The sequence below is a fragment of the Eucyclogobius newberryi genome, unplaced genomic scaffold (assembly GCF_026437365.1).
Source record: "Eucyclogobius newberryi isolate DKJ021-1_F unplaced genomic scaffold, fEucNew1.0.hap1 SCAF_3, whole genome shotgun sequence".
Classification (NCBI taxonomy): domain Eukaryota; kingdom Metazoa; phylum Chordata; class Actinopteri; order Gobiiformes; family Gobiidae; genus Eucyclogobius; species Eucyclogobius newberryi.
Window position 1 is genome coordinate 16486143 of NW_027315945.1, and position 27508 is coordinate 16513650.

The window sequence follows — 27508 nt, forward strand, 5'->3', positions numbered from 1 at the left end:
CGGCCAGCACTGGAGGGTTCGCCCCGCTGTGCCCAGAACAGAGCTAGAGGCAGACGCTTTATTGGAAGGACACACTTTTAGCACCTTTCCACAACTGTCGCCATGGCAGATGCAGCTGACTGTCTCGACTGTCACCTGTTATTGTGAATATTCTCTCAAGGGCAAAGGTAAAACAGTTAAGACAAATATAATCAGGAATACTTTACTTCTAACTTTGCTACTTACTGTTGTTCATCCTGTCATGGCCAAACAGCAGCGGCAACAGTGTAAACATAAGTAAATCAGCACATTACATCAAACCACCACTTGGTTAAATTGATTTAGTAGATAGTAGTTGGTGGGAGCCATATTGTATCTACAGGAAGCTCTTAAATGGTTCACAACCGTTGCATGAAAGGCTATCGTAACCAATCGCTTTTTGACAACTAACTGCACATTATTTCTTATTATTCATTATTATGACAGCTCAGATATTTAAAACAAGGATCAGTATCTTTTTGCTTTATACAGCAGAGTTTAACTTGCCTAATGTGTGCGCTCTCCTCTGTCTGGTTTTGAAAGCTCACCCACTAATATTTTATGATTATCTCATGTAACACTTCTCTGCCAGGATTTTAATGAGCAAAAAGCTAAAACTGAGAGTCCCGTTTATGAGTTACTGCTGAGATCTCACTCCTCACATCAATGTTTTAGAATTTGGAGAAACTAGTCCACAGTGTCCTGGCTGGAAATGTTCAGTTATTTCACCTTTTGATGTTACAATTAATTCCTCTCTGAAATAGAGGCAGTTGGGAACTGTTTAGGCGTAAACTTTAAACATGATTGATCTATTTGTTCATTTAATTTTCTATTTTAACTGAATGAATAGTTGTGCAAAACGGTGTCACTGTGATGTGCAGTTAAAGAGCAGATAAATATGTTATATACACAATGCAAGTACAATCTGTTATCCTACAGAGCACAACTGATCTAACTTTGAAGATATCAGAAAAAGTATTATGTGTAAAACCAAATGCCAAGACTATATACTGACTATATACTGTTTTTGTCAAATGATGTGAACAAAAGAGGCCAGTCCAGTTCTGATATAGAAGACCACGCATTTCTAACATTCATAGTTGGTTAAAGTTTCTCCTACCCAGTGTACCTTGAAACTTTACTTCAACATCTCTAAACCCGTAAAGCCATGTTTGGCCTCCTGCTGTGAGCGATGCACTTTCTCATCTCAGTCTTCATTTGAGCTCTCTTTGATGGTCACTTTATATTCAGGTCAAGTGTGGATCTCAAAACGCTGATCCAGGCCAAATCCTGATCTGAAATGTCTGACTCAGCTCTGTATCTGTAATGAAGCTGCTGTTGGTCTGGTACAGCATGTAGTCTGCACATGTGAGGAGGGACAGCAAAGATGAGCCAAGATTTGACATGAGCAGCTGGGATTAAATGGACTGGAACATGAAAGATGCCATGTGATACAGGCTCAAATGGGCATTTATACAATTTCATTTATTCTGTTTTTTAATACAACATTTTGCTATGTTAATGTCTGCCCATTCTTATAAGAGGTTATCAACTGTATTTTGAAAGGCAACTTTCCAAGATAATCTCTCCACCTTTAGAACACCTTTAAATATACTCTTTAGTGCCTCTACTTTGGCATCTTATTGGAACTTAAAACAATGTATATACTGAAAGCATCTCAGGCAATCCGCCATCAGGATTTGTGTTAGAATCCCTCTACTGGCAGCAGAGGGAATTATGAAGATGAGATAAACAAAGTAGCTTTCCCCCCGACATGCTACTGCAGGTATGATGCATTCATCATGATTTGATGGCAGAAAGGCTCAGAACGAGTCTGGTGATGAAGTTTGGACCTTAAGCAACACAGGAGACCTCAGCGCTCTACATACTATAAGATATCAAAAAAACTGGGACATTTGGAACCAGGTGTTTTCTGAGGTTCAGAGGGAAAATAGTCAAGTGAATGAAGTTAGATACAACTCCAGGTGTGATTATGATGAGGGAACAATGCTATAACATTTAAATAAAACACTATGAAGCATCCGTCTACTATAGTTATAATATATGACGCACATTAATCATTATTTTATATTTTCTTTCTTTTTCAAATTCTAAAGCCACTATAAAGGATGCTAGTCCGCTTACTTTTGGTTGAAAACTGCATGTCATAACAGAGCTCCCTGCCCTGGGACAGTACGCTATGTATGTCTCCTTTAATGCTAATTATATTACGGGAGCACAGTGACAAGGGAAGCGTACAAGAAGGTGGGAGGGTAAACATCACAATTAAGAGGCTAACCTTACTGCCAGATTCCTGGCCCAGCGTCCGACTCAACATTTGGAGATGAGACTTTGAGTCACCCACAACAAGATGCCCTATACATGACCTATTTTAGAATATACAAGAATGTAGGGCTGCAACTTACGATCATTTTCTTAATTGCTTAGTCTAGCCATTATTCTTTCATCTAATTGATTAGTTGTTTAGAATGCAAAAGTCACGTGATTAAACATTTTTTTACTGAATTGGTGGAGCACATTTTTGGGTTAAAGAGTGTTTTCATCAAATACATAAAAATGTACACATTTTCCACGTCATTTTCATAGAATGACAGCTCAATTTCAGTCATAAACCTTTTCTCAGCTCATAGCGTGTTTTGGAACTTATGTTCAGACCGGTTAATGATTATTCGAAAATTATTGCAATAATCAATTATTTGATTAATCGATTAATATGTTGCAGCCCTATAAGAATGCTTTATGTCACTACTATACAAATATGCAATTTATCTGAGAATGTCACAACTTTAAAACATTGTTCACAAGAAGAGGATTTACAAAACAAGACCTCTAAAAATGTACATTGCATTGACATATACATAAATGTCCTTTATCTGCGATTTAAAAAATATATATTTATGCTTGTAAAATATCCGTAACAAAAGAACATGATTTGTATTTGATTTGTCATGTCAAATACAGGATGAAGCCAACATAGCACACAACACTCTCTGTTCTTAATGTCTACCCAGAATAAATATGGTATAAAATAAATACCACAAATGCTTCTATAGGGACAATAACCCATCTTTGTAAAAACCTACCTCACATAAACCCCTTTTGCTTGTTATTTCTTCCTATTAGATTTTATGATGTGTTTTGAAGCTATTGGTGCATGTCGCCATCATCTTGTGTGGATCTCATTCAAAACGCTTGTCAACTGGAACAATCAGCTCTTTGTTTCCCTTTTCCCCTAATCATGAGTGACATCCAACGGGCCTGTGGGGAGACGCACTAAAATGTATTACCGTGGCAGCAACAGAGGCAGTAAAACCAAGGGCGAGGCGGCCTAGGCTAAGGTTTGGATTAGGATGGACAGGCACATCTATGTTGCCTCATGACATTGAATAATTCAGCAGATACGAGCCAGCAGAGGGACATTGTAAATATCATTGTATTTTCAAATCCGTTTCCATCTCGAGTTCGCTCACAAACCAGAAGTGAAGGGCAGTGGAGGAAAAACTAAAGTCGAGAGATTACCAATAGTCCAGACACGCAGCTTCAGGCCAAGACCGGCTCCAAATTCATACAAATACGAACAGAAATAACTCACCTCACAACTCGCAACATTTACAAAAAATACCCCCGGAGACTTCATTGCAGATAGACTATGAATAATAATGCATCTGGGAGATTTTAGGATGCACAAAGGTGGAGACTGATGTCCTGGAGGTGGTGGAGAGGCCTGGAGATGTCTGGGAATGCGTTAATTTAATACACATTTTTGTCCTCTTTTTTTATAGCAATTGTGTAGTATGATTTTAGATCTAGTTTAGCCATAATTTGGATTCGGCTACTTAGAATAGTCCTGGTTTTAATTTATATTTTAGAATATAAAAAATATTCTACTACTATAAACACTCACATTCATTCACGCAGACACTAGTTACGTAGGTGGATTAAGTGTTTTGCTGTCACAACAGAATGCACCTAAAGGAGCTGAGGTCAAACCGCCAACTTGTGGGTCAGTGGATCTGAACTCTGACCACTATATATAGACAACAGCTTTCATTTAAAAGTATAGTTTAATTTAATGATGTCATAGTTATTGATGTAACTTTTTGTATTCATATTTAAACTGCACAAAAATAACAATGATAACAATGACAATAACTATGAAGACTTAGACGACTGCAATTTGTCCAGTAACAGTTTTGATATGAAAAGAAAAACACCGGCAGACTGTGAACTCGGGTGTGAATTAACACATATTGCATGACTGAAAACCAAACAGGACTGTAGCAAATAAAGTACCATTGTAACATGGTGTTTTTATGTTTCATTTGGAGCAATCCAGTGAAAGTAAATGGCTTACAAGAGCATTATATTACCGTACATACAGGACGGGTTACTGTCTCCAGTATGATTCGGTCTATTACCTACAGTCAGTCCAGGACACCCTAAAACTCTCAGCAAACATGGTCCACCCTCAGACAAAGCCTCTGTGATAAAGCTTAATGCTCACACATTGAGTAAAGACACGCTCTATTATAGCACTGCCTACTCAGACATCAAACATTTGTCTTTACTTTCTCTAAACTTCAACAAACTCTGGAATTGTCTTAGAACGTGGCTTTAGTTGTGTGTTCTCTCTCATTTTACTGTGTATTGCTTTGCATTTTGATTTGATATAGACTTTAACTCTCTTTTCATATATCCAGCCTTATAACTTGGAGATTATTTTGTATTTACTTGCATATTATACAAACACATTCATCTCACAAACTGCATACAACTATTCACTAAACAAACATCTCTGTATACTTTGTAAGTGATGATGTGCATGTGTTTCTTACAGCACACAGATCTGTGTCAGTACATGGACAAGCACCCTGGAGGTCTACACCCAGACAATGTCAAGGTAAAAACACTACATCACACAAAGGTTTGGTGTGGGGATGAACACTCTTTCAGTCGTATCTGTTTTAACTACTCTTTCTTATATCGTTTCACTTTGTTGGCTACATAAAGTAAAATAAAACAAAACCCATATAATATATTATGCCACCTTTTTCCATTTATGGATTGATTGAATCAAAGCAAATCATTTAGATTTGATGAAAATATATATTTATCATAAAATATGCAATGTAGAAAAAGCTTTATTATTGTATTCATTTTTAAAAGTAAAATTTTCTGATAAAATACGGTCAACATTTAATTTTTTGTGTGTAGTTGCATCAAAACTCAATGTGTTGTATGTGTTGGTGTTTGTATTACCTGTTGGATAAAGAGAGCAAATGACCATAATGACCAATCAAATTATCCATACAATACTAGCCTGTTTTAGCATGTCAAGAACTTTCTCAAACTTCATATAAAGATTGTGATTCAGCTGAGGTGTTCTAAGGGGTATTATGCATGTGCAGGAGAGCAATCATTTGACGCCAGTTTGGTTTGGGGGAAGATATTTTATGAGTTTTGACTTATAAATTGTGTGTGTTTGAGCTCCAGATCCAGCCCCTGTGAATTGTAAATGAGAAAATCTAACATTACATTGGATTGCAATAGAAAATATGCCACGCTGGTAAAGATTGTACTTGCCATTCAATCAAACATTGCTAATATCTGCTTTTTTATGCAGAGTTCCACATCTTTGTCTCTTGTTTATGTTACAGAGTCTTGAGTTAGTGAACAGATTGCAGTGATGGAGTGAATGAGGCCACAAAGCCGATGGTGAAGGGGCTCTGGGGGGGGGTGTCTTTGAGGGGGCGGACGCTGCACCGAGAGCAGAGGTGACAGCTCAGGATGCATCTCTTATGTAACAGCCTCATACCTTTTCACCGTGTAGGATTTACTTAAGTAACACGTCTTTTTACCGCTACATTGAGCCGACGTGAATAATTTGAGATTTAACGTTGAGTTTGCTGAGCGACGTGATGCGGATCCTGCTGACTTTGTGCCCTAGAGCTAAGTCGGTGAGGGTGTGAAGTCTCTGGAGCCACACTAAGATATGCGTTAACAAAGTAATCATATTTTCAATAGTGTCAGAGAAATTTTATTGGTTTTACAGTTGCGTGAAATGTTCATGTGTGTATTTTTCTATAAACAAAACTAGACAAGCCAATCAGTGACTGTCTCCACTAGTTAAAACTTTTGCAAATCCCAAATACACTAGCAACGATTCCACAAAACATAGAAAGTGTAACTAGTACATATAAACAAAGAAAGAATGTATATGTACTATGTTGTAGTAATGTATAGTGTGCTTCAGCGTCCTAAAGGGGAAGATTTCTTTCCATAATTTGACCTTTTCCCCTGAATATGACTGAAAATCTGTTATTAAAGAACATTATGGTAATTATTAATTAAACATAATTAAACATATGATCATTATTTTACATTTTGTTCATTGTGAACAGCAATGTTCATCAAAAACGGCTAAATAACAGAAACCTATCCATTTTATCCATTGAATGCTGTAGAACTAATGCCTTTATTGTGACATTTAATTTATGTTGGTTTTTTTTAAGATGAAAAAGACTGTTTTTACCCTATATATGATCTGAAGTGTTTGCATTTAAGAATAGATACGTGAACGAAGATTTGAGTACTCAAATGTCCTATAAGAAGTCAATTTTATGTGGTGATTCTGTGCTGTCTAATTTTGATAACTTGTCATCTTTGATAAAACCGACCGTAAAGAATCTTGGGGTTGTTTTTGACAACAATGTTGAACTGGACAAACAAATTGACAGAGTGGTGAGAGCAAGTTTTGATCAATTATGTATTTTGGCTAAAGTTAAGCATTTTTTAAATTGTACCGACCTTGAAAGGACTATTCATGCTTTTATCAGCTGAAGAACAGACTTTAAGTGGGTGTCTCCCAGTCGCCCTCAGTCGCCTTCAGCTCGTACAAAACGCTGCGGTGCATTTTCTAACAAACACACCCAGACGTCAGCACATCACCCCGGTTCTTTTTACTCTCCATTGGCTTCCCGTTTCTTTTAGAATTGATTTTAAAATTTAACTTTTTGTTTTTAAAGCTCTAAATGGCCTGGCACCTCCTTATCTGGCTGAGCTTCTGTCCCAAACCCAAGCAGGGCTTTAAGGTCGACAAGTCAGCTTTTACTGGACGTCCCCAGAGCCAGACTCGAGCACTGGGGGGATCGAGCCTTCTCTGTCGCTGGTCCCAGACTCTGGAACAAACTGCCCTCGACATGCGCCCCCGACACGCCCCCGTCCCACATGCACCCCCTGACATGCACCCCCTGACATGCACCCCCTGACATGCACCCCCTGACATGCGCCCCCTGACATGCGCCCCCGACACGCCCCCCTCCGACATGCACCCCCCGACACGCCCCCCTCCGACACGCACCCTCCGACACGCGCCCCCCCGACACGCGCCCCCCCGACATGCGCCCCCCCCGACATGCGCCCCCCGACACGCACCCTCCGACATGCGCCCCCCCGACATGCGCCCCTCCGACATGCCCCCCCCGACATGCGCCCCCCCCCGACATGCGCCCCCCCCCGACATGCGCCCCCCAACATGCGCCCCCCAACATGCGCCCCCCGACATGCGCCCCCCCCGACATGCGCACCATCACAGATTTTAGCCTTTTTAAATCTAGGCTTAAAACTTATTTATTCAGACTGGCTTTTAACATTCTGTAATGTAGTGGCACTTTATTTTGTACAGCTTGTTTTACTTAGTTTTATGTTTTCTATTGCCTTGATTTTTATTGTGAAGCACTTTGATCACTTTGAGCGTTTTAAAGGGCTATAAATAAAGGTCGAAATATGCATCAATCAATCAAAATATAACTCTGGGTAAACAGATGAACGGAGAAAACCTCAATAGATAAACCACATAAAGCTCATTAATGTTTGTGCTATTGTAATGCCCTGCATAGAATGGAATCGAGGCTTTAAAAGTTTGCTTTCTTTACAAAAGTTGCCTTTGATGCCCATACCTTTCCATAAAGAATTATTGTTGTCATATCCACCAAGCTGTAGGCACTTACAGTTGTGTTTTATTCCATAATAAAGTATGCAGGCTTGTGTAAACTGAGTCAGACTACAGTTTACAAGCCTCATTTCGATTCTAGCTTTAATTACTGTGTGCTTCCATACGTATGCAGCCGCTGATCTGACGAGGGAAATGCAGATGAGGTGTATATTGAGTGAACACAAAGAGGTGTAATATAATGTTAGTGTTACACAGGTTTAATGGTTTGGCAGCTGGCAGGAGAACGTCCACTGTAATGGTTTTAGAGACTCTGAAGGAGCTGATCTTCATGATTTAAGTTATTTAGGTGTTTGTGAGACTCAACACTTTCAATGTTTAAATTATACTATGTTGGTTATGGCCAGCTGTCGTAGTCCCAAGTTTGATGCCTCTAAATATAAGACAAAACAGCAGGAAAGTTCTTTGAGAAAGTGCTTTTAAGAGTCATCTATTCATTTAAATCACGTTAAGTTAAAGACGGGTGTACCAGTTTCATCTTCATCAAATAATTCCAATCATACTTGATTCTTCTTGAGTTCAATAATGATTTAATTTGAATTATTGCTGCCCAGTAGTCGAGTGGTCTAAGGTTCCGTGCGGCCACAGCCTTGTTATATCGATTACCGGCTCCGACAACATACTGAATGTCCTCTCTACTCTCACCCCCATTTCATGCTACAGTTTCCTGTGTAATAAAGGCCGTGGGCAAAAATATGCAAATAACAAGACATACAATACGGCATATAATTTATGTTCTTTAGTATATCTTTATTCTAAATTAGCAAGAAAATTTTGCCAACATACTGTATACATAATGTATGAAAACACATTGTGCTGCTGTTGTGACTAATATAATTTAAATAGCAACAAAATAAATTTCATTTTAAACCACTTACATAGGTAAAGGCCGGTCTAAGTCAGGTCCTTGACTGACAAGAGCCAGCGTAGGAGTGGTGATGTCTCCTAATACTGTTTAGTGATGGAGTGTGGGGGTGCTCCGCCTCCCTATTTACTAATTAGCTTCATAAACGCTATTAGTGCCTCCTCCAGTGCTAGATCAAATTAAGATTTAGAGACACACTCAAGCACTCACTGCTATTACTGGACATGTACATGGAAGCCTGTATCATTTGTGCATGTGATGCTACAAGAATTAAGGTTGAATACACAAGAAGAGTCCACAGAGTTTTAGAATTATGTTCTAAAGTTCTAAAGTTTTTGGATTTAGGCAAATTACATGAATTCAAATTAAGTTTTGATTCTTCTTTGTAAAGTTTTGTGATTGAAATGAGGGTAGCAATATTTTGACATGACAGATGAAACATGTTGTTGTTCATTTTATTTGATATTTAGTTTATTTTACCATGTACAAGAGCATTAATCACAGAAAACATTGAAGAGATGTTTTGTACCAGACTATAGCGCTCAGGGCAAATTTCCATCTGAAGTCCCTGATTATGTTTACTTTGCTTATTTCAAACCATAAGAACCCCAAAAAATGACCAGATAGACACAAAGAGACAGCTTTGGAAATGGAGCAGGGAGTTCAAATCCTTTATCTATCTCGTACGATATCACCGTTACTTTTCTGTTTTGATAGCAGATTTTAGCGGTTGTAAGCTGTTTTGGACCATGACCTCATGGTGCGGGCTGCTGCTGGAGTGCTCTGTGATTGGATTATATGTAGTCAGCTGAAAGGCCGTGCCTCAACGACATCGCCATAAATCAATAGAAAACTGACACTGATGGCAAACCACTCCACCAGCCCAGGAACAGCAGGTTTATGCTGCTTTAATGACATTACAGGGAAGTTGCTGATGGCGCTGGAGGCTTCATGTCATCATTACGGCCAGGTGATCCCAGCAGGGAGTGTGTGCTTTGATGTGCCAAATGTTTTCACTTATGTACACAGCCAATACTGATGTTTTACTTTAACTTGTGGCTAATATTATGTGTGGATTACGGATCATACAGTCAAACAAAATTAGGATAATATAGGTATTGCAATTTAATTCAGCAATTCAAAAATAGATAGATAAAAATAGATATAACTTTTTTATACATGACTCCCACTATAGCATCTTTTCACTTGCTGTATAGTCTTATTTACCTACTGCATTGGTGACAGAGATAATACATGTATTTTCCTATTGTAAACTCCTCCACATTCCCATTGGAGCATGCTTTTCTCAGTTTATACTTGCAGTTTAACTCCTAGATGGATAAATGAGGCCCTTGAATTGCTACCTTAATTGTGATAACATTTTAAATTATTTTTTTTATTTTAATCCAGGCTCTTTCGTTTGGCCTATCACCCGTCTATACTTCAATAACAGCATCGCCATCCTTTTCTTTCTCTCATTATGTACTTCCCAAAGCCCTGTTGTCCCATAGAAGTACCCATTACTACTGGCTCCAAATTGTGTATAGTTTCCTGTAGTTTAGCCAGCTCACCAGTATTCTCCCATCCTCACCATTTTGCACCAGTGTCGTTGGCTGCGGCCCATTAGGAACAGCGCTGTACAGATGTCTAATGGGACAGTTATTTCTGCGCCCGCTGCCAGATGGTCGGTCATTTTCACTCCATTTAACTCATCCTCTCTCTCCATCACTGCTTCCATCACTTTCACTTATTTCAGCAAATCAGCGTTTCATTGATTTGGCCAAATCCCGAAATGTTTGTGTTTTCACTGGGGGTTTTGTTGTAGGCGTCTTTGTCATCAGCCAAATGGTCATTGAAAAGATGAGTGAGTTTAAGGCGTAGCACATATGTGGTTGTTACCACCTCGGTGTAGTGGGCTTGCTTTCTGGCCTTAACCATTTTGCTCTAACTGTCCTGTCCAATAAAGTCTGCTGGCTGTAAAAAAATAAAAATAAAGAAGAAGAAAAGATGATTAGTGTGAAGTAGAAATAAAAATAAAAGTTATGATCAATTACAATGATCATTTTTGCGTTGCCATCCATTGTCATAATATTAAAATGCATTTTAACAGCCATATTTTAATGCTGGGGTACCTGATTTTCACACCACGTAAATCTATCTAACTGGTCCCTCGCTCTCACAAACCCTTTCTGTTCATATGGATTCATTTTCAAGCAAGTGCACGGCTTTAGACCAGCTTTTTGAGATGGTGAAGCCGGGTTGGACCACCCAAATGCAACCAATCAGAGTGCTGCGTTGGGCTCTTACTCCCTGGTTGACAAGAAATAAAATACTTTATTATTAATTATGGTCTCATTTTGTCACAAAGTGCAGCTCTTTTACAGTATGCTCTTGGGGAAAGTTTTTTTTTTCTTTACAAAAACACAATACTTATTAAAAGACTTTATGATTTGAAAAACATATTTATGTAAACATACATTTATGACATGAACCACGACAGAGTTTAATTAACTCTTTCAGTCAGAATTAAAGCTAATATCCATTGTAGGTCGGGCAGATTATGAATTATGTCTTTTCTGCCTCTGCCTTTTTCTCCCCATCTCGTCCCCATCTTTTTGCGTGCTGTCTCCGGTCTCTCTACGCAGCCTGTTGTCTTACTGTGTCTCATTAACATTACATTGGGACGTGTTATCCTTCTTCTTTTCTGGCATGCGCACTTGTTTCATTTTGTTTAGCTCCTGGACAAACTACACGAGCCCCCGCCGCGATGCTGTCACTCTGATTTATCGCCTCACGCCGTTCTGCACAATGAATATCGCACACACAACTGCAATATTTTCCACTGAAATATTACACACCCCCTTCTAATTCATGCTACTTTTTCATAAAGCTTATCTTGATCGAGAACTTGGGTCTGGTGGCAATAAGTGTTTAATCACCAGAGGAATGGCTTAGTGCTTATTGGTGCACATGATGGATAGCTGTTAATGGGTGACGGGAACTCCAGAGATGACAGATTGATTTAACTAACATCACGTGCTTTATTTATCCCACTGCTATGGAATAATAATGACTCATAATTGAACAGGACCCTATACAAAAACATACAGGCCGCCACAAAACATTTAGATACATTAACATATCATTTAGTGTTTGTTTGGATAAATTGCAGTTGGTTAAATGTCTTCCAGCACAAAGTGATTTTGTATACACATTGTTTGAATAAAGCTTTGTACAGCTTGTATGGAGCATTTACAATTTTCCTTGCTCATTAAGATTATGTGCAATTGTGCATGTATAGCCTTGCTTAACCTTTATGCTAAATGTACTTAACATTAATTGACTGATCATTTTAATCTAAATCTTTTAAGCCATTAGCTATTATACTCATTTGAGGTACACTCAGAACAGAGGTCAGTATATTCGCTATTGTAAACAGATGGAAATGAGCACTTTAGTTCTTTTCTGGCATACCTACATTGTAATCACAGATTGTCAATAAATACATCAGTCAAAATATGAGGGGGGCATGCAAACTCTCCTCATAGGGATTAGCTTTTAGCAAAACTTGTTAGAAGACTTTTTACTATGGCAGGCACTAAGACAATTGTAAATATGTTGTTTGTATTGGCCTTTAAACATGCTCTTTAGTTCTGTTACTTTGGCAACCCATGTTTTAGAACAAAAAAAATAAACAGTTAACAGAAGGCAAAACGACTTTATGTCCCCCCTGACGCCTGAAATTGGCTTTTTTGCTTCATCTACTGACAGCAGAAGGGATTATAGGTGAGATAAGCCAATGCTTGCATCCCTTCGACAGCCTGCAGTTGTGATGATCATGATTTGACAGCAGAAATGCTCAGAACGAGTCTGGCGTTGATTCATGGACTTAAAAACAGCGCTGAAGATCTTGTAGCTGTGTCATAGATAGACTATGTTGAAACATGGTTAAAAGCTCCTTTTAATGTTCCTATTTTGAATAAAACATCAGGTAAAAACACTATTTTATTGTAGTAGTACACAGGTGTTTGTGCTTATGTTAGCACTCTAACCTAATGACATGAAAGTGAATACATTTACTTAGATTTACCCATGCCTACACATTGCATTGGAAACACCCACACACTAGACCTTGTATTTGACTTTCCCAAAGTTTCCTGTATCTGGCAATGCACCCAAAGCTATAAATGTCCCTATATGTTCCTCTTACAGCCTGCGTCGCCTCTCTGGAACACCCCTAACAAGCTCTTTAAGATAAAATATGGACTTATGGCTGCAACAACTTCAGCCCTTTTCCAAGAGCGTCCAGATTATTAATGCATCCATGAACCTTATTTTCAGCAGAAGTAGATGGCGCGTAGCAGTAAAGCACTTTGGCTTATATCTCTATATGTCCTGTGTATCTGTTTATGGCCACTAGAATGATAGGTGGCCCTGTTTGAACAACCGCCGTGTATTGCCTTTTCCCTTTATACATTCTAACACACTGGAGTGAATCCAACTTTTCGAGGACTCAATTCACCTGTACAAACAGCGAGACACTTGAGAGGATCTATTGCAAAAAATAAAGTACAAGAGTGTGGTGTTAACAGCGTTGGTAGAAGGTCCAAGACTGCAGTTGCTTAAGAACCAATGGCATCGTGTCTGATTCAGTTGTAATTCTGATCATGGAAGCACGATTGTGACAAGTGTATGCCACCAATCTTTTTGCTTGTCTGAGGAAGTGCTCTTCAGTTGGTTTTATGACAAGTAAAGTCCTGTGTTATATGGCTCCGTGCCAGAAGCAAAAAAGAACATGAAAATTTGGCTGGATCCATTTCATTGCTAAGTTTTAATTAGTTGTATGAATGTGATTTGCAATTGCGAGTGCCAACCACAGGTCAAGGTGATGAACCCTAGCCAATTTTTCTGTGTACACTTTTCAATTCAGGAGTGTCTCAAATCACAAATCAGTCATTTTGGGTCTAATTTTTCTCTGCCCCATTGTCAACAGATAACACAATTTCTTTAGCATTTATCCAGCTGGGCATCTCATTCATACTTATTATTAGGCCCGAGCGCCACTAGCTGGCGAGAGGCCTATTAATCTCGTAAGGCCGTGCAAAGCACGGCTGCGAAAGTGCGCACGTAGTGCGCACGAAATCGAGCGCGAAGCTAACGCACTCCTTCACTCATGCACGCCCCGTGCATACTAATTAGTAGTAGGAAAATGGAACATTACCGTTGTGAACGGGCGAAGCCCGTGCAAAAGTGCGCACTAAACGAGCACTTTACATTGAGATGACGACCGCGAAGCGGTCGTCATCCCCATATAAAGCACTCATTTGCGCTAAGTACCTCACGAATACGTTCCCCATCTCTTGCATGTTCCGTGCATATAAGCATGTAATGCAAAAATTGAACATTATTACTGTATAGAGGGCCAAAAACACAAAGTGGGCGGAGCCCACTCAAAATTAACGAAAGTACCCGTCAGTGACCAGGGACCCACACCATGAGGTAGGAAAGCGCGAGCGCTTTCCGAAAATGTATAGTTTATGATATTTGAAAAATGGGAAACATTGTTTTCGCATCGGAATATTATTAGGCCCGAGCCCCAGCAGGGCGGAGGGCCTATTGCTCCCGCAACGCTGCCTTCGGCAGCGTTGCAACTGTCTGACCCCGTCGCCCCTGGCAAGTACAGTGAACTAGCCCATGCCGAAGGCATGGATCATGCATACTTACTCCTGCTATGACAGAAATAGTCAACAATTTGTGAATGGGCGTAGCCCATTCACTAATTGTTGACAACAGCAGCGCGAAGCGCTGCATTCCTCCAAAAACCCTCCTGGCATCGTCCCGTACGCGAGAATCCATGCCGCAGGCATGGGCCATGCTTGTATCTGCTCAAATCAATGGAAGTCTATGGGGAGTGGGCGGGGCATCCCGACGGAATAGGGAGTGATGAGCGCGTAAGCGCTCGTAATGATGATTCCACCCCATGGCGGCATCGGGAAGGCTTAGAGCTTTCAAACGATGTATCATTTGTTGTTATAGTGGAAACGGCTATATTGTTTTTGCTAAAAATATTATTATTATTATTAGGCCCGAGCCCCAGCAGGGCGGAGGGCCTATTGCTCCCAACTGTCTGACCAAACATGCGGGCACAGCCCGCATGTTTGGTACCCCGTCGCCCCTGGCAAGTACAGTGAACTAGCCCATGCCGAAGGCATGGATCATGCATACTTACTCCTGCTATGACAGAAATAGTCAACAATTAGTGAATGGGCGTAGCCCATTCACTAATTGTTGACAACAGCAGCGCGAAGCGCTGCATTCCTCCAAAAACCCTCCTGGCATCGTCCCGTACGCGAGAATCTATGCCGCAGGCATGGGCCATGCTTGTATCTGCTCAAATCAATGGAAGTCTATGGGGAGTGGGCGGGGCATCCCGACGGAATAGGGAGTGACGAGCGCGTAAGCGCTCGTAATGATGATTCCACCCCATGGCGGCATGGGGAAGGCTTAGAGCTTTCAAACGATGTATAATTTGTTGTTATAGAAAAAACGGCTATATTGTTTTTGCTAAAAATATTATCCCATATTTAAAATTTCTGCCGTTTGCGCAGATAAAGTCCGAATTGCGTCAAATTAGAATCAGTTGTTAAACTCTTTGCCCTAAACCTACTTGAAGTGAAATAAATTCATTTGGCGCCACAGCGCCCCCTACAGATTTTATATGGAGGTTAAATGTTTAGTTTTGCGAAATTATATGAAATTTGACACACAACTCAATTTTAGCATCCCCATCAAAAAAGTCAATGAGACCCATGTCATAATTGTTATGGCGTTGCCGTAACGATGACCGAAACCTCCCATGTTATTCCAATGGGGCCAGAACATGTTTACACTTTAGACTTTCACAAACTCCTCCCAGGGCGTCAGCCCTATTAACCTGAAATTTGGTGAGACTCATCTTCAGGACCATCAAAAGTTATCCACATTTTCATTCAAAGAGTCACGGTGTCTGTGCGGCAAAGCCGCACGTTTTGCCAAGAATTCAAAATAAAATTGCTTTTTGATGGTAAAACAAAGGGGAGAAGATGTGACAGCGTCACAGATTCAGCAGTAGGCGTGATAAAAGGACAATTGGGGCGCGTTAGCGCCCCCTCCTCTTGCGGCGTGGCGGCGGTGTGGCGGCGGCGTGGCGAGGGCCGATCATTGCCGCTTGCGGCTATATTTATTATTATTTTTCTTGTTCTTCTTCAGCGCTTTGATCTCTAATTTGACCCCCTGAACATGCTCAAAAACTCACCAAACTTTGCCCAAAATTCAGAATCGGCGAAAAATTTTGTTTCTTCTGGGCCATTTTTTTTTGCGTTAAAAAATGGCGCGACAGCGCCACCGACAAAAGTCAAAATACATTGCGCCTATGGAAGACGCCCCGAGGTCAACTTTGTCGTAGAGCTACGAAATTCGGGACACGCATTCCTCTCGTGAGGATAAACAAAAAAAAATCATTGTGGCCACGCCCCCAAACTTACCCTATGGCCGCCATCTTCCTTTGAAAATGAAAACAAGCTGAGTTAGCCATTTTGTTTACGTCAAACTTTGACGAACTCCTCCTAGGGCGTTTTGCCCACCGACTTCAAAATCGGCGTACGTCCTCTGGACAAGTGGGGCATCTAAAGTTATTCAATTTTTTGAGATACCTTTTACGGTCTGTGTGCGGCGCAGCCGCAAAGTTGGACAACTTATTTTGGAATATTGCAGGTCTAAAAATTGCTCCCATTTGATCAAAACCAGTCCGATTAGGACCAAATTTGAATCAGTTGTTAAACTTTCTAGTTTGGACCAGTTTAGGCTGACAAAATTGAAATGGCAGTGATAGCGCCCCCTACAGAGTGACCTTTAAATTAACATTGAAGGTCAAAAATTAGTTTTACCAAAATTGTCTAAACTTTACCCAAAATTCTATTTTGCCGTCCCGATCACAAAAGCCAATCACAAAAATGCCTAAATTTTTACGGCGTAGTCGTAGCGATGACAGAAACCTCCCATGTTATCCCTATGGGAAAACCGCAAAATCTCTCAAATTACCACATTTTTATGTTTTACACTTTAACGAAGTCCTCCTAGTGCGTTTTGCCCACCAACCTCAAAATCGGTGTACGTCCTCTAGACAAGTGGTGTATCTAAAGTTATCCAAATTTTAAGGATAACTTTTACGGTCTTTGTGCGACGGAGCCGCAAACGTTTCCCAGAATTCTGACTATTTGGCCTTCAGAGTGGCCTATAAACAATAGAGTTTTTCCAAATGACATGATATTTTGAACAAAATTCTAATTTGCCATCCTGATCATAAAAGTATGAGAGCCAAAGTCATATTTTGTACGCCGTAACCGAAGCGTTGACAGAAACATCCCATGTTATCCTTATGGGAAAATTGTAGAATCGCTCAAATCACCACATTTTTACGCTTCACACTTTAACAAACTCCTCCTAGGGCGATTGCCCGATCAAGTTCATATTTGGAGAATATCATCTACACAAGCGGGGCATCAAAACTTACCCATATTTTGATTCTAAGTGCTACGGTCTCTGTGTGGCGGACCCGCAAATATATGTCAGAAATGGGAAAACAGCGAAATCTCTAAAATGGCCACATTTTTACGCTTCACACTTTAACGAACTTCTCCTAGGGCGATTGCCCGATCAAGCTCATATTTGGGGAAAATCATCTACACAAACGGGGCATCAAAAGTTAGTCATATTTTGATTTTAAGTGGTAGAGTCTCTTTGCCGTGGAGCTGCAAATATACTGTCACAAATGGGAAAAACGCCAAATCCTTGAAATGTTCACATTTACGCTTCACACTTTAACAAACTCCTCCGTGGGCAATAGCTCGATCAAGCTTTACTTTGGGAAATATCATCTACACAAGCGGGGCATCAAAAGTTATCCATAATTTTATTCCAAGTGCTACGGTCTCTGTGCGGCGGCGCAGCAAATTTGACTGACACTTGTGTTGATTTGCCACTGGATTGGCCATGTCCAATGTGTCGCCGTCTGTCAAGTTCTTTTTTAATTCAACACAATAAGGGCGCCATCTTTATCAAGTCGAAAGCGCAGAGTCGGAAGGCCGGCGGCCCTCGCGGGCCGTTGGATGCCGCTTGCGGCTTTAATTCTTTCTTCTTCTTTCTTTCTTCTCGGGACCAACCCCCCTATTTTTTACCCAGTGAACATTGACGAAAAGTCACAAAAATTTGCACACCTCTAAAAATCGTGCCTCTCTACATTCTGGCCATTTCCATTTTCTAAAATAAAAAAAATTGGCGCGTCAGCGCCCCCAAATGTACCAAAAATGCATTGAGAGATGGGAAATGACCCAAAAAAAATCTGATCGTAGAATCATGAAATTTGGCGCAGAGGTAGATGGTGACAAGAGAAGTAAAAAATATTATTACGGCAACGCCGTCCGCCCAACCAAATGTCGGCCATATTGCTTCAAAAATGGCTAAACATGACTTCGGAGTTTTTCCAAACGTCGTACTTTTACGAACTCCTCCCAGGGCGTTGGCCCTAAAAAGCTGAAATTTGGTGAAAATGCTACTGAGGAGTGGGACATCAAAAGTTATCCAAATCACATTGATACCTGTCACGGTATCTGTGCGGCGAAGCCGCAAACTGTAGCAAGAATTTCAGAAATCTCCCAAATTTAACATTTCTGCCGTTTGCGCAGATAAAGTCTGAATTGCGTCAAATTAGAATCAGTTGTTAAACTCTTTGCCCTAAACCTACTTGAAGTGAAATAAATTAATTTGGAGCCACAGCGCCCCCTAAAGATTTTATATGAAGGTTAAATATTTAGTTTTGCGAAATTATATGAAATTTGACACACAACTCAATTTTGGCATCCCCATCAAAAAAGTCAATGAGACCCATGTCATAATTGTTATGGCTTTGCCGTAACGATGACCGAAACCTTCCATGTTATTCCAATGGGGAAATCGCCAGAACATGTTTACACTTTAGACTTTCACAAACTCCTCTTAGGGCGTCAGCCCTATTAACCTGAAATTTGGTGAGACTCATCTTCAGGGGTGGACCATCAAAAGTTATCCACATTTTTATTCAAAGAGTCACGGTGTCTGTGCGGCAAAGCCGCACATTTTGCCAAGAATTCAAAATAAAATTGCTTTTTGATGGTAAAACAAAGGGGAGAAGATGTGACAGCGTCACAGATTCAGCAGTAGGCGTAATAAAAGGACAATTGGGGCGCGTTAGCGCCCTCTCCTCTTGCGGCATGGCGAGGGCCGATCATTGCCGCTTGCGGCTATATTTGGTGTTGTTGTTGTTGTAGAAATAGAAGTTGAAGATGAAAAAATAATTACACAGAAACTACCAGTAGTCTTGATGGTCAAAAGAGAAAAAGGATGTATTCGTAATGGAGCTAAAGCCAAAATTCAGACTGGAATCCTCCGCTCCTCCGTCTCACTGGTTCTCGTACCGCACATCGTCCCCTACATCTACTACTGCTGCCTGTCCACAGCCAATGAGACTTCATCAGTGGGACTTTCTCTCTTCAGCATCAGTGAGCGTGTTCAGGATGAGAGAGACATCACAGATCTGATTGGTGTCGATCAACGTGGGGCACCTTGGGAAGGTTTGCGTTCAACTTTTTGAGTTGAAAGCAGGATCAACCATAACTATAAATATAGCCGCAAGCGGCAATGATTGGCCCTCGCCACGCCGCCGCCACACCGCCGCCATGCCGCAAGAGGAGGGGGCGCTAACGCGCCCCAATCGTCCTTTTATTACGCCTACTGCTGAATCTGTGACGCTGTCACATCTTCTCCCCTTTGTTTTACCATCAAAAAGCAATTTTATTTTGAATTCTTGGCAAAATGTGCGGCTTTGCCGCACAGACACCGTGACTCTTTGAATAAAAATGTGGATAACTTTTGATGGTACACCCCTGAAGATGAGTCTCACCAAATTTCACGTTGATAGGGCTGACGCCCTGGGAGGAGTTGGTGAAAGTATAAAGTCTAAGCATGTTCTGGTGATTTCCCCATTGGAATAACATGGGAGGTTTCGGTCATCGCTACGGCAAAGCCGTAACAATTATGACATGGGTCTCATTTACTTTTTTGATGGGGATGCCAAATTGAGTTTTGTGTCAAATTTCGCAAAACTAAACATTTAACCTCCATATAAAATCTGTAGGGGGCGCTGTGGCGCCAAATTAATTAATTTCACTTCAAGTAGGTTTAGGGCAAAGAGTTTAACAACTGATTGTAATTTGACGCAATTCGGACTTTATCTGCGCAAACGGCAGAAATGTTAAATTTGGGAGATTTCTGAAATTCTAGCTAAAGTTTGCGGCTTCGCCGCTCAGAGACCGTGACAGGTATCAATGTAATTTGAAGAACTTTTGATGTCCCACTCCTCAGTACCATTTTTACCAAATTTCAGCTTTTTAGAGCCAACGCCCTGGGAGGAGTTTGTAAAAGTATGACGTATCAGATTTTTTTTTGGGTAATTTCCTATCTCTCAATGCATTTTTGGTACACTTTGTGTTTTTGGCCCTCTATACAGTAATAATGTTCAATTTTTCCATTACATGCTTATATGCACGGAACATGCAAGATATGGGGAACGTATTCGTGAGCTACTTAGCGCAAATGAGTGCTTTACATTGGGATGACGACCGCTTCCAATGTAAAGTGCTCGTTTAGTGCGCACTTTTGCACGGGCTTCGCCCGTTTACAACGGTAATGTTCCATTTTCCTACTACTAATTAGTATGCACGGGGCGTGCGTGAGTGAAGGAGTGTGTTAGTGAGTGTTTGGAAGTGGGCGAGCGCTTTGCGCTCGATTTCGTGCGCACTACGTGCGCACTTTCGCAGCCGTGCTTTGCACGGCCTTACGAGATTAATAGGCCTCTCGCCAGCTTGTGGCGCTCGGGCCTAATTAACGTTTTTTTTACTAGGAAATGGTTTGAACTTTTTTCATTTTTGTTTTTCCTCTTTTTCTGTGGCTCAAATATCTGACCTTTGATGCTCATGACTATCTCCATTAAGTGGCCAGCAAAGTTCGCTGTTATCAATGAGTGCGTAGCAAACACGGCTTCAACCACTTTTCTCATTACTAGCTAAACACTAAAATTCCATTCTATGTACCAGCATATCATAATAAATATAGGCTCCTAAGGCATTTGAAATGGCCATAAACATTTCTCCACACCTGTAGTTGCTGTGATAGGCTCTAAGCATGTTGCCAAGAATTTTTCACGGTTTGGCATTTAACTCCATGTCATTAGGTTGAAGGTTGAATGGACGATTTTTTTGGCCCAAATCTGAGTCTCATTTCCCCGTGGCGTGGACTGCCGATTAGTCCTGCCACGTGTCAATCATAAAACGCACCTACCGCTCACCTGCAGCCTCCTCCGACTCGTCCCCCGAGAGCAGCACGTTTCCGCGTGTCTAAGCGCATGGATCTATCATAATATAGTTCCCTCAGTGTATGGGACAAAATGAAGACGGAGAAAGACAGTTCGAGCTGACTCAGAAGAGACGGAAATCTACGGGAGACGAGAGATGCGATGCGATCCGTCGCGCTAATAAACAAACGCACGTGTGTGTTGTATCAGTTCACACGGGGGAGTGCACATGCGCACTTCCGCCTGCGTTCTCAAATCGCCGAAAAATCGTCCATTGCGCCTTTAAGTTACAGGTCAGATCTGTGGAGAGGCGAGCCCATTCACAAGAGCGCATACCTTTCTGGAGACAAGTAGCTAGCAGTCCCCCCACCAGAAAGTTATTGCACCTTTTTATACAGGAATAAAGAGTGTAAACTATAAATTGATCATACAAGTGGTGGATCAATGCTTGATTCTAAACTAAGAGGGAATCAGATACATGCTTCAATTTTATTATCTAGGTGTGATATTATAATTAAGATGAATAATATGAATTAGATACACGGCTGCCAGTTCCATTCGTTCAACCAGAAACCTGCTGGAATTACTGTTATTACTATTATGATTCCCCAACCCTCAATGACAGCTTTTGTGCCCAGCCTTCTCTGTCTGCCCTCATTCTCACATATTAAAATGCAAATGTTATCACACTGAGGAAAACCTGCTTTCAAAAACGGTTTGATGTTGGAATTGAAGAGCGGGGTGAACGGCGTAAGAGAGATTTCATTTTTATTACAGCTTCCAACAAGGTGTTTTTTTCTTTATTTTTTTTTGTCAGAGGGCAGTTTGATATACATGAGTAAACACACATTTCCCATGCTAATTTGATGCACTGCGGTCCTTCTCTTGCCCGGAGAGCGCAGGAATGGTAAAAACTTGACCCGGTGACTTTGTATGGCAGACTGCTCTTCTCTGATTGGACCCTGCAGAGCCTAAATCAGCATAATTGGCCGAGTTCCACTGGTTCAATCAGAAGATCGCTGAATGCAGCGGCTACACGCACTGTTCGTTATTTTGTTGACTGACAGATCTACGAGGAGCAATGCCAAATCTCCACCAAAATGTATGCAGAAGCCGGAAAATTGTATTGCGTTTCAGATGGAGCATGTGTTTTAAGAATAATGTAGATATTGTACGTGCAGGAGGAAATATGACCAACCTCCCTTTGAGTTTTGAATTGAGTGTTCTTCACTTAAGTTTTTTGATGCAGTTTGCAGTGGTGATTTGTTGATGGAATTACATTTTTTTTTGTAGATTTAGTTGCCACTGACTGTAGTAGTACTTGTAGTAGAAGTGTATTGTTTGCAGTAGTAGTAGCAGTTTAAATCACACTTCTAGTAGTATTGTTTGTAGTCAGCACTTCTAGTGGGGTAGTTGTATATTGGTCGAAGTATTATTGCTCATAGTTGTAGTTGAGAAGGATTCGGCTCTTGTTGCATTTAGTTTTGGCTCTAGTCACTTTATAGGGTTGTTAAAAACATGCTAATCTAGATACTCATTAAGTATCAATACTGGAAAAAATTACATAGAATATTTTTTTTCTCTCTAATGATAAGTAGTATAAGACACCATGGTACTATTAAAAAAGCAGCTTTTTTATATCTTGAGATGCACTTGCTTAAAATAAGAGGGATTTTTCTTATCACTGATTTTGAAATCAGTATTGAGTATCAACTTTTTTTTTTAGTATCGACAAATAAAGTTTGACATCTTAGTATTGTGATAATCCTACCTTGTTGTTGTGCAGAGTTAGGTCTTTGTTAACTTTGCTAACCACTCATGACTTTTGATCTCTAATGTATGTTTTCTTTTCCTATTCCTGAAACATGGCAACACTTTTGGCAGATGAATGGATAAAATGTAAATCTGACCATAGAGACAGTATAATTCATCTAGTATTTTGGCATGAGCAGCAGAAATCCTGTTTGCCACATGCATAAATTCATGTTTGTGTTGTAGTTGCCCTGTGCCTGGTGAGCTCCGCAGGCACTTAGAGAAAGTGCGTCCTCAGAATTTAATTTGGGCTCTGATATAATTAACTGCAATTTACATTCATTTTATTCATTTGATTTGTCAGCAAAAGTGCATTCTTGCATTTTTATTCCTCATATGAATGCATATGGTATTGCAGTACTCATTAAAATGATCTTTTTATTAAAGAAAAGTTTTTAATGTTAGATTTTACTTTATTTCAAACGTTTCTTCTAATGTTTTTATGATGATTTTAATGAAAAGAAACTACAGAGGAGAAGCCTGGAGCAAACCGCTGTGTAGATCTTTGATTAAAATAGACATTTTTGTCCAGCCTAATCTTAAAGTCTTAAAGTACATACTTCAAATAGGAGCCAGGTCAATATTTGGGAGTGTTTTTTTCCATGTTGTGCATGTTGTACTGATTAGGATTCTTCAATGTACTCTATATTATATTAAGTTTGGGAAAACAGACTTGATGTGTAACACATCTTACACGTGTCAGGGTGCCACTTGCAAACCGTGTGTGAAATCTGAAATCTGAACATTGAACCCAAAACCTCCTTGTTGGATTTTTAATGTGAAGCTTTAGAGCCCACATAATAATGGGAAATAAATCTTAACTGCAAGGGTCACGTCACAGGTGGTAAATGCTCAAATTAGACACATTTTCTAATTATTTATGTGATTTGTGTCTTAATTCTCACAATAGTTGACGTAATAAGCTATAAAGCTATATTGTACATTTTGGACAGCAAAGACTGCAAAACTAAGACCATAATGTCCCTAAATACATTAGCTCTTGTTAGTATGCTTTGTTTGGTCCGAGCCCTCCCCGTACCTCCTCTGCTCTGTGTAAGGGCTAACTAAGCTCACAGCTGGAGGCTAGCATTATATTTAACAAGGCAGAGATTAGTATTGATCTCCTCCGCCAGAATCACCTTCAGAAATGTATTTCCCAGAGGTGGACCTGTGGCCTTCACTCTCTTCATAAAAACACTCTACTGCTTTAATTGTGGGAATAGAGCAGACAATAACACTTGTGCCTCTGACATATGAGTAGATGCAATCCCATTGACGTGCACTGATATCTACCAGATAGAAATGACAAGTTACCATAGAAATGGCCATTCCCAGATAAAAAGACATGGTTCAGATAAGGGATACGTGGTTACAAATAATCAAGTATTCTTTAGAAATATGTATCATTAAGTTTGTTAGAGTTTAATGTTTAATGTGTGCTGCAATCTTTTTCAAGAGTTGGGAACCACAGATACATAACAAGAAAGTTGGCCACTGAAAAGTACACGATCAGAGGAAGAAATTGACAAAATATTATACCTTGTTCCAAATATCTATCTATGTCTTGGTAGATATAAGCCACATTTATGCATCAAATACATTGGTATAAAGTGTCAAGCCTTTTCCTTAGTATCAAAAATGTTTCTGGATTTACTTTATCTCGACTAGAACCACAAATAAATTAGTTCCACAATACAAAGACGAAAAAGGCCACGTAAAGCCTATAAATCTCGTTGTGAGTGTTTCATCATCTGATTGTAATAAAGCACTGTAATTTTCACTTTATTTACTCCCCCTAGCTTGCCTCCCTCCCTGTTGTTTCACGTCACGCTACTGTAGGACTAATCGATCTTCAGCTGTTGGGATGAAAAAGCAGGAAGCATCTCCACCCGGCCCTTCCATTTGTTCCCTTTGATTACATCTGCCACGCCTCCGCACTCTCGCCTCGCACTTTTCACGACACGCAATCACTACACCTATTACAGGAGAAATATTAGGACCCAAGATTCAAACCACAAGGGGTCAACTCGAGTTTAATTCACCAGGACCGGTCAATGAAGTGTGTGGCGGAGTCGGGCCGAGAGAACCAGATGGCCGTTGTCACATTTTTTGAAGCGTGTTCAATAGTGCAAACGCCACGTAATGACAGCTATTCTTCAGACTGATGGCTTTCTATTGATTTTACCGTGTGCTGTTGGGAAGAAATTATGTGTTTGGCTGTATCATTTGTAAATATTGTCCATGATAAGTAATGTGTTCATTTAAAACTGTCGTGCTTTTTGTAGTTTCAAAAGTGTGTTTAATATGACTCTAACCTTATTGGCATATCTAAAAATTGTGTTATATTTTGAATATTGTTGTCATTCGTCATTAAGTGTGCCTTCAAACTTGCAATGGTTTGGGCCTGACGTAGATTTGACTTGGTCTTATTCTAGTCCTGGTTTAGTCCTGGTTTAGTCCTGGTTTAGTCCTGGTTTTGTCCTGGTCTAGTAGTCCAGGTTTTGTCACAGTTTAATCCCCATTTGCATGTGGTTGCGAGCACACCCTTTTTCTTACACACCTTAAAGGAGACATAGTATGTTTTGTTCAGGTACTTACTACTACTTTTGAACTATAAGAGTAGATCATCATTTCACATTTTGTTCATTGTAAACCGCAATATTGATCTAAAACTACTTAATAATAGAAATTGTCCATTGACTTCCTGTTCAAAACAGTGTTCAAAGTGATATTTTTTTCAAGGGGCTACGTAGCATTTTTAAAACTCTACATGTATGACTTGGAGTCTTACTTCGTCAAAGAATCATAACTAAGTACAGGGTTGTGGGTGGGGATATGGGATAGGTGTTAACAGGTATTTTTGGAGCACTTGCAGGAGTCAAGAGTTGTAGGACAATTCTCAAAAATGTATGAATCAATCAAAATACAATTTTGAGTAAACTGATGATGTGGAAACACCGTTGTGACGAGGTTAAAAGCTCATTCAATGGGATTTAGTAATAAGTCCCCTTTTAAATTCCCCAGGTTACAGACCTGCCCCCAGAAAATGTGTGTAGTACGGTAATACCTATTCCTACATCTGTTACAGTTATAGTATGTGTTGATGCACATTTTTATAGAGTCTTTGAATGCATGACAAATTAGCCTGTCCATACCTCTTTCTCCCGATGCTGACAGACAAGTACTTACTGTACATTATTTACTTCCTGTGCCGTGTTATGTTCTAGTGAAATCAATATAATGAATCTTGTTTTGTTGTCCTGCAGCTCTTCCTGTTCCAGTTACTGCGCGGTCTGTCCTACATACACCAGAGATACATCCTTCACCGGGATCTCAAGCCTCAGAACCTGCTCATCAGCGACACTGGGGAGCTCAAACTTGCAGACTTCGGTGAGACACACACAAGCGTGACACTGAGGAAAACCTGAGCTGTTAAACAAGCTTACAACTACACAAAACATTAGTGTACTGAGCGTATATACATCTTTTATAAACATTCTCTATAGTTGTCCCCAGGTATGAAGTATATTGAACAATTGTTGAGTTTTTGTAATTTATATGTGTGGCGAAATCTTTACTCTCTAGTTCAGTTCCAAGTTACTAGTAAAAGTGGTGAAATGTCTCTACTTTTAAAACCTTTGTTCATTGACAAACTTACCTTTTCTTTTGCCATGTACAACTGAGCGACTACAGAGATTCACAATTGTATTTTTTTAGTTTTGGTTTTCATCAATTATCCAATGAGAAAGCAGAATGAGCTCCTTGCTTTAGAGTTGTGATTTCACATTTTTAGATCCATCAGGGACTGTTTTCAGAATCAGATTCAATCCAACATAAGACGTATTTTCATTCAAATGAAATGATGATGATGACAGACAAGTTTGTCAAAAATCTACAAAATATGATGCTTAAAATAAATTAATCATGAGACATTATGACCTCAAACTCCTAACAAAAGTGCTCAAGAAACTTATATAATATTTTTTTACTCACTTCAAAAATAGTATTTCAGTGAGTCTCTTGCACACTGAGATCCTCTATTTCAAGAACTAATTAATAGTCATAAAAATATAGTGCTTTCATTGTTAAGTTTTAAATCGATGGCATTAGCTTACGGCTCTAAAACCACATACCTATTACTTAAATGTATGGCAGTAGTTAAAGTCTGTGTTGTTGCTTAGTGGATGAGCTATACCTTACAGCTTTTTGCCCACTGTGCAGTTTCCATCGCAGTGTTGTGCTTTGGCTCATATTGTGAAAGAAACCCGTCAGCAGCCGCACTTCGCCTCCATCAGAGTCTAGACAGGAAGTGCTAGAAAAAGAGCTTTGTTACCATCTCAATTCTGGCAGCCCAAAC

At 40.1% G+C, this 27508-nt stretch overlaps 1 protein-coding gene across 3 annotated transcripts in view; it reads left to right on the forward strand.

The window, feature by feature from the left end:
• Positions 1-27508, forward strand: part of cdk14 (cyclin dependent kinase 14) — a 245850-nt gene that overhangs the window by 97155 nt on the left and 121187 nt on the right. For all 3 annotated transcript variants that reach the window (XM_072460366.1, XM_072460365.1, XM_072460367.1), the window contains 2 exons: positions 4877-4939; positions 26418-26541. In XM_072460366.1, coding sequence (XP_072316467.1) covers positions 4877-4939; positions 26418-26541 — 187 coding nt within the window. The remainder of the gene's footprint in view (positions 1-4876; positions 4940-26417; positions 26542-27508) is intronic.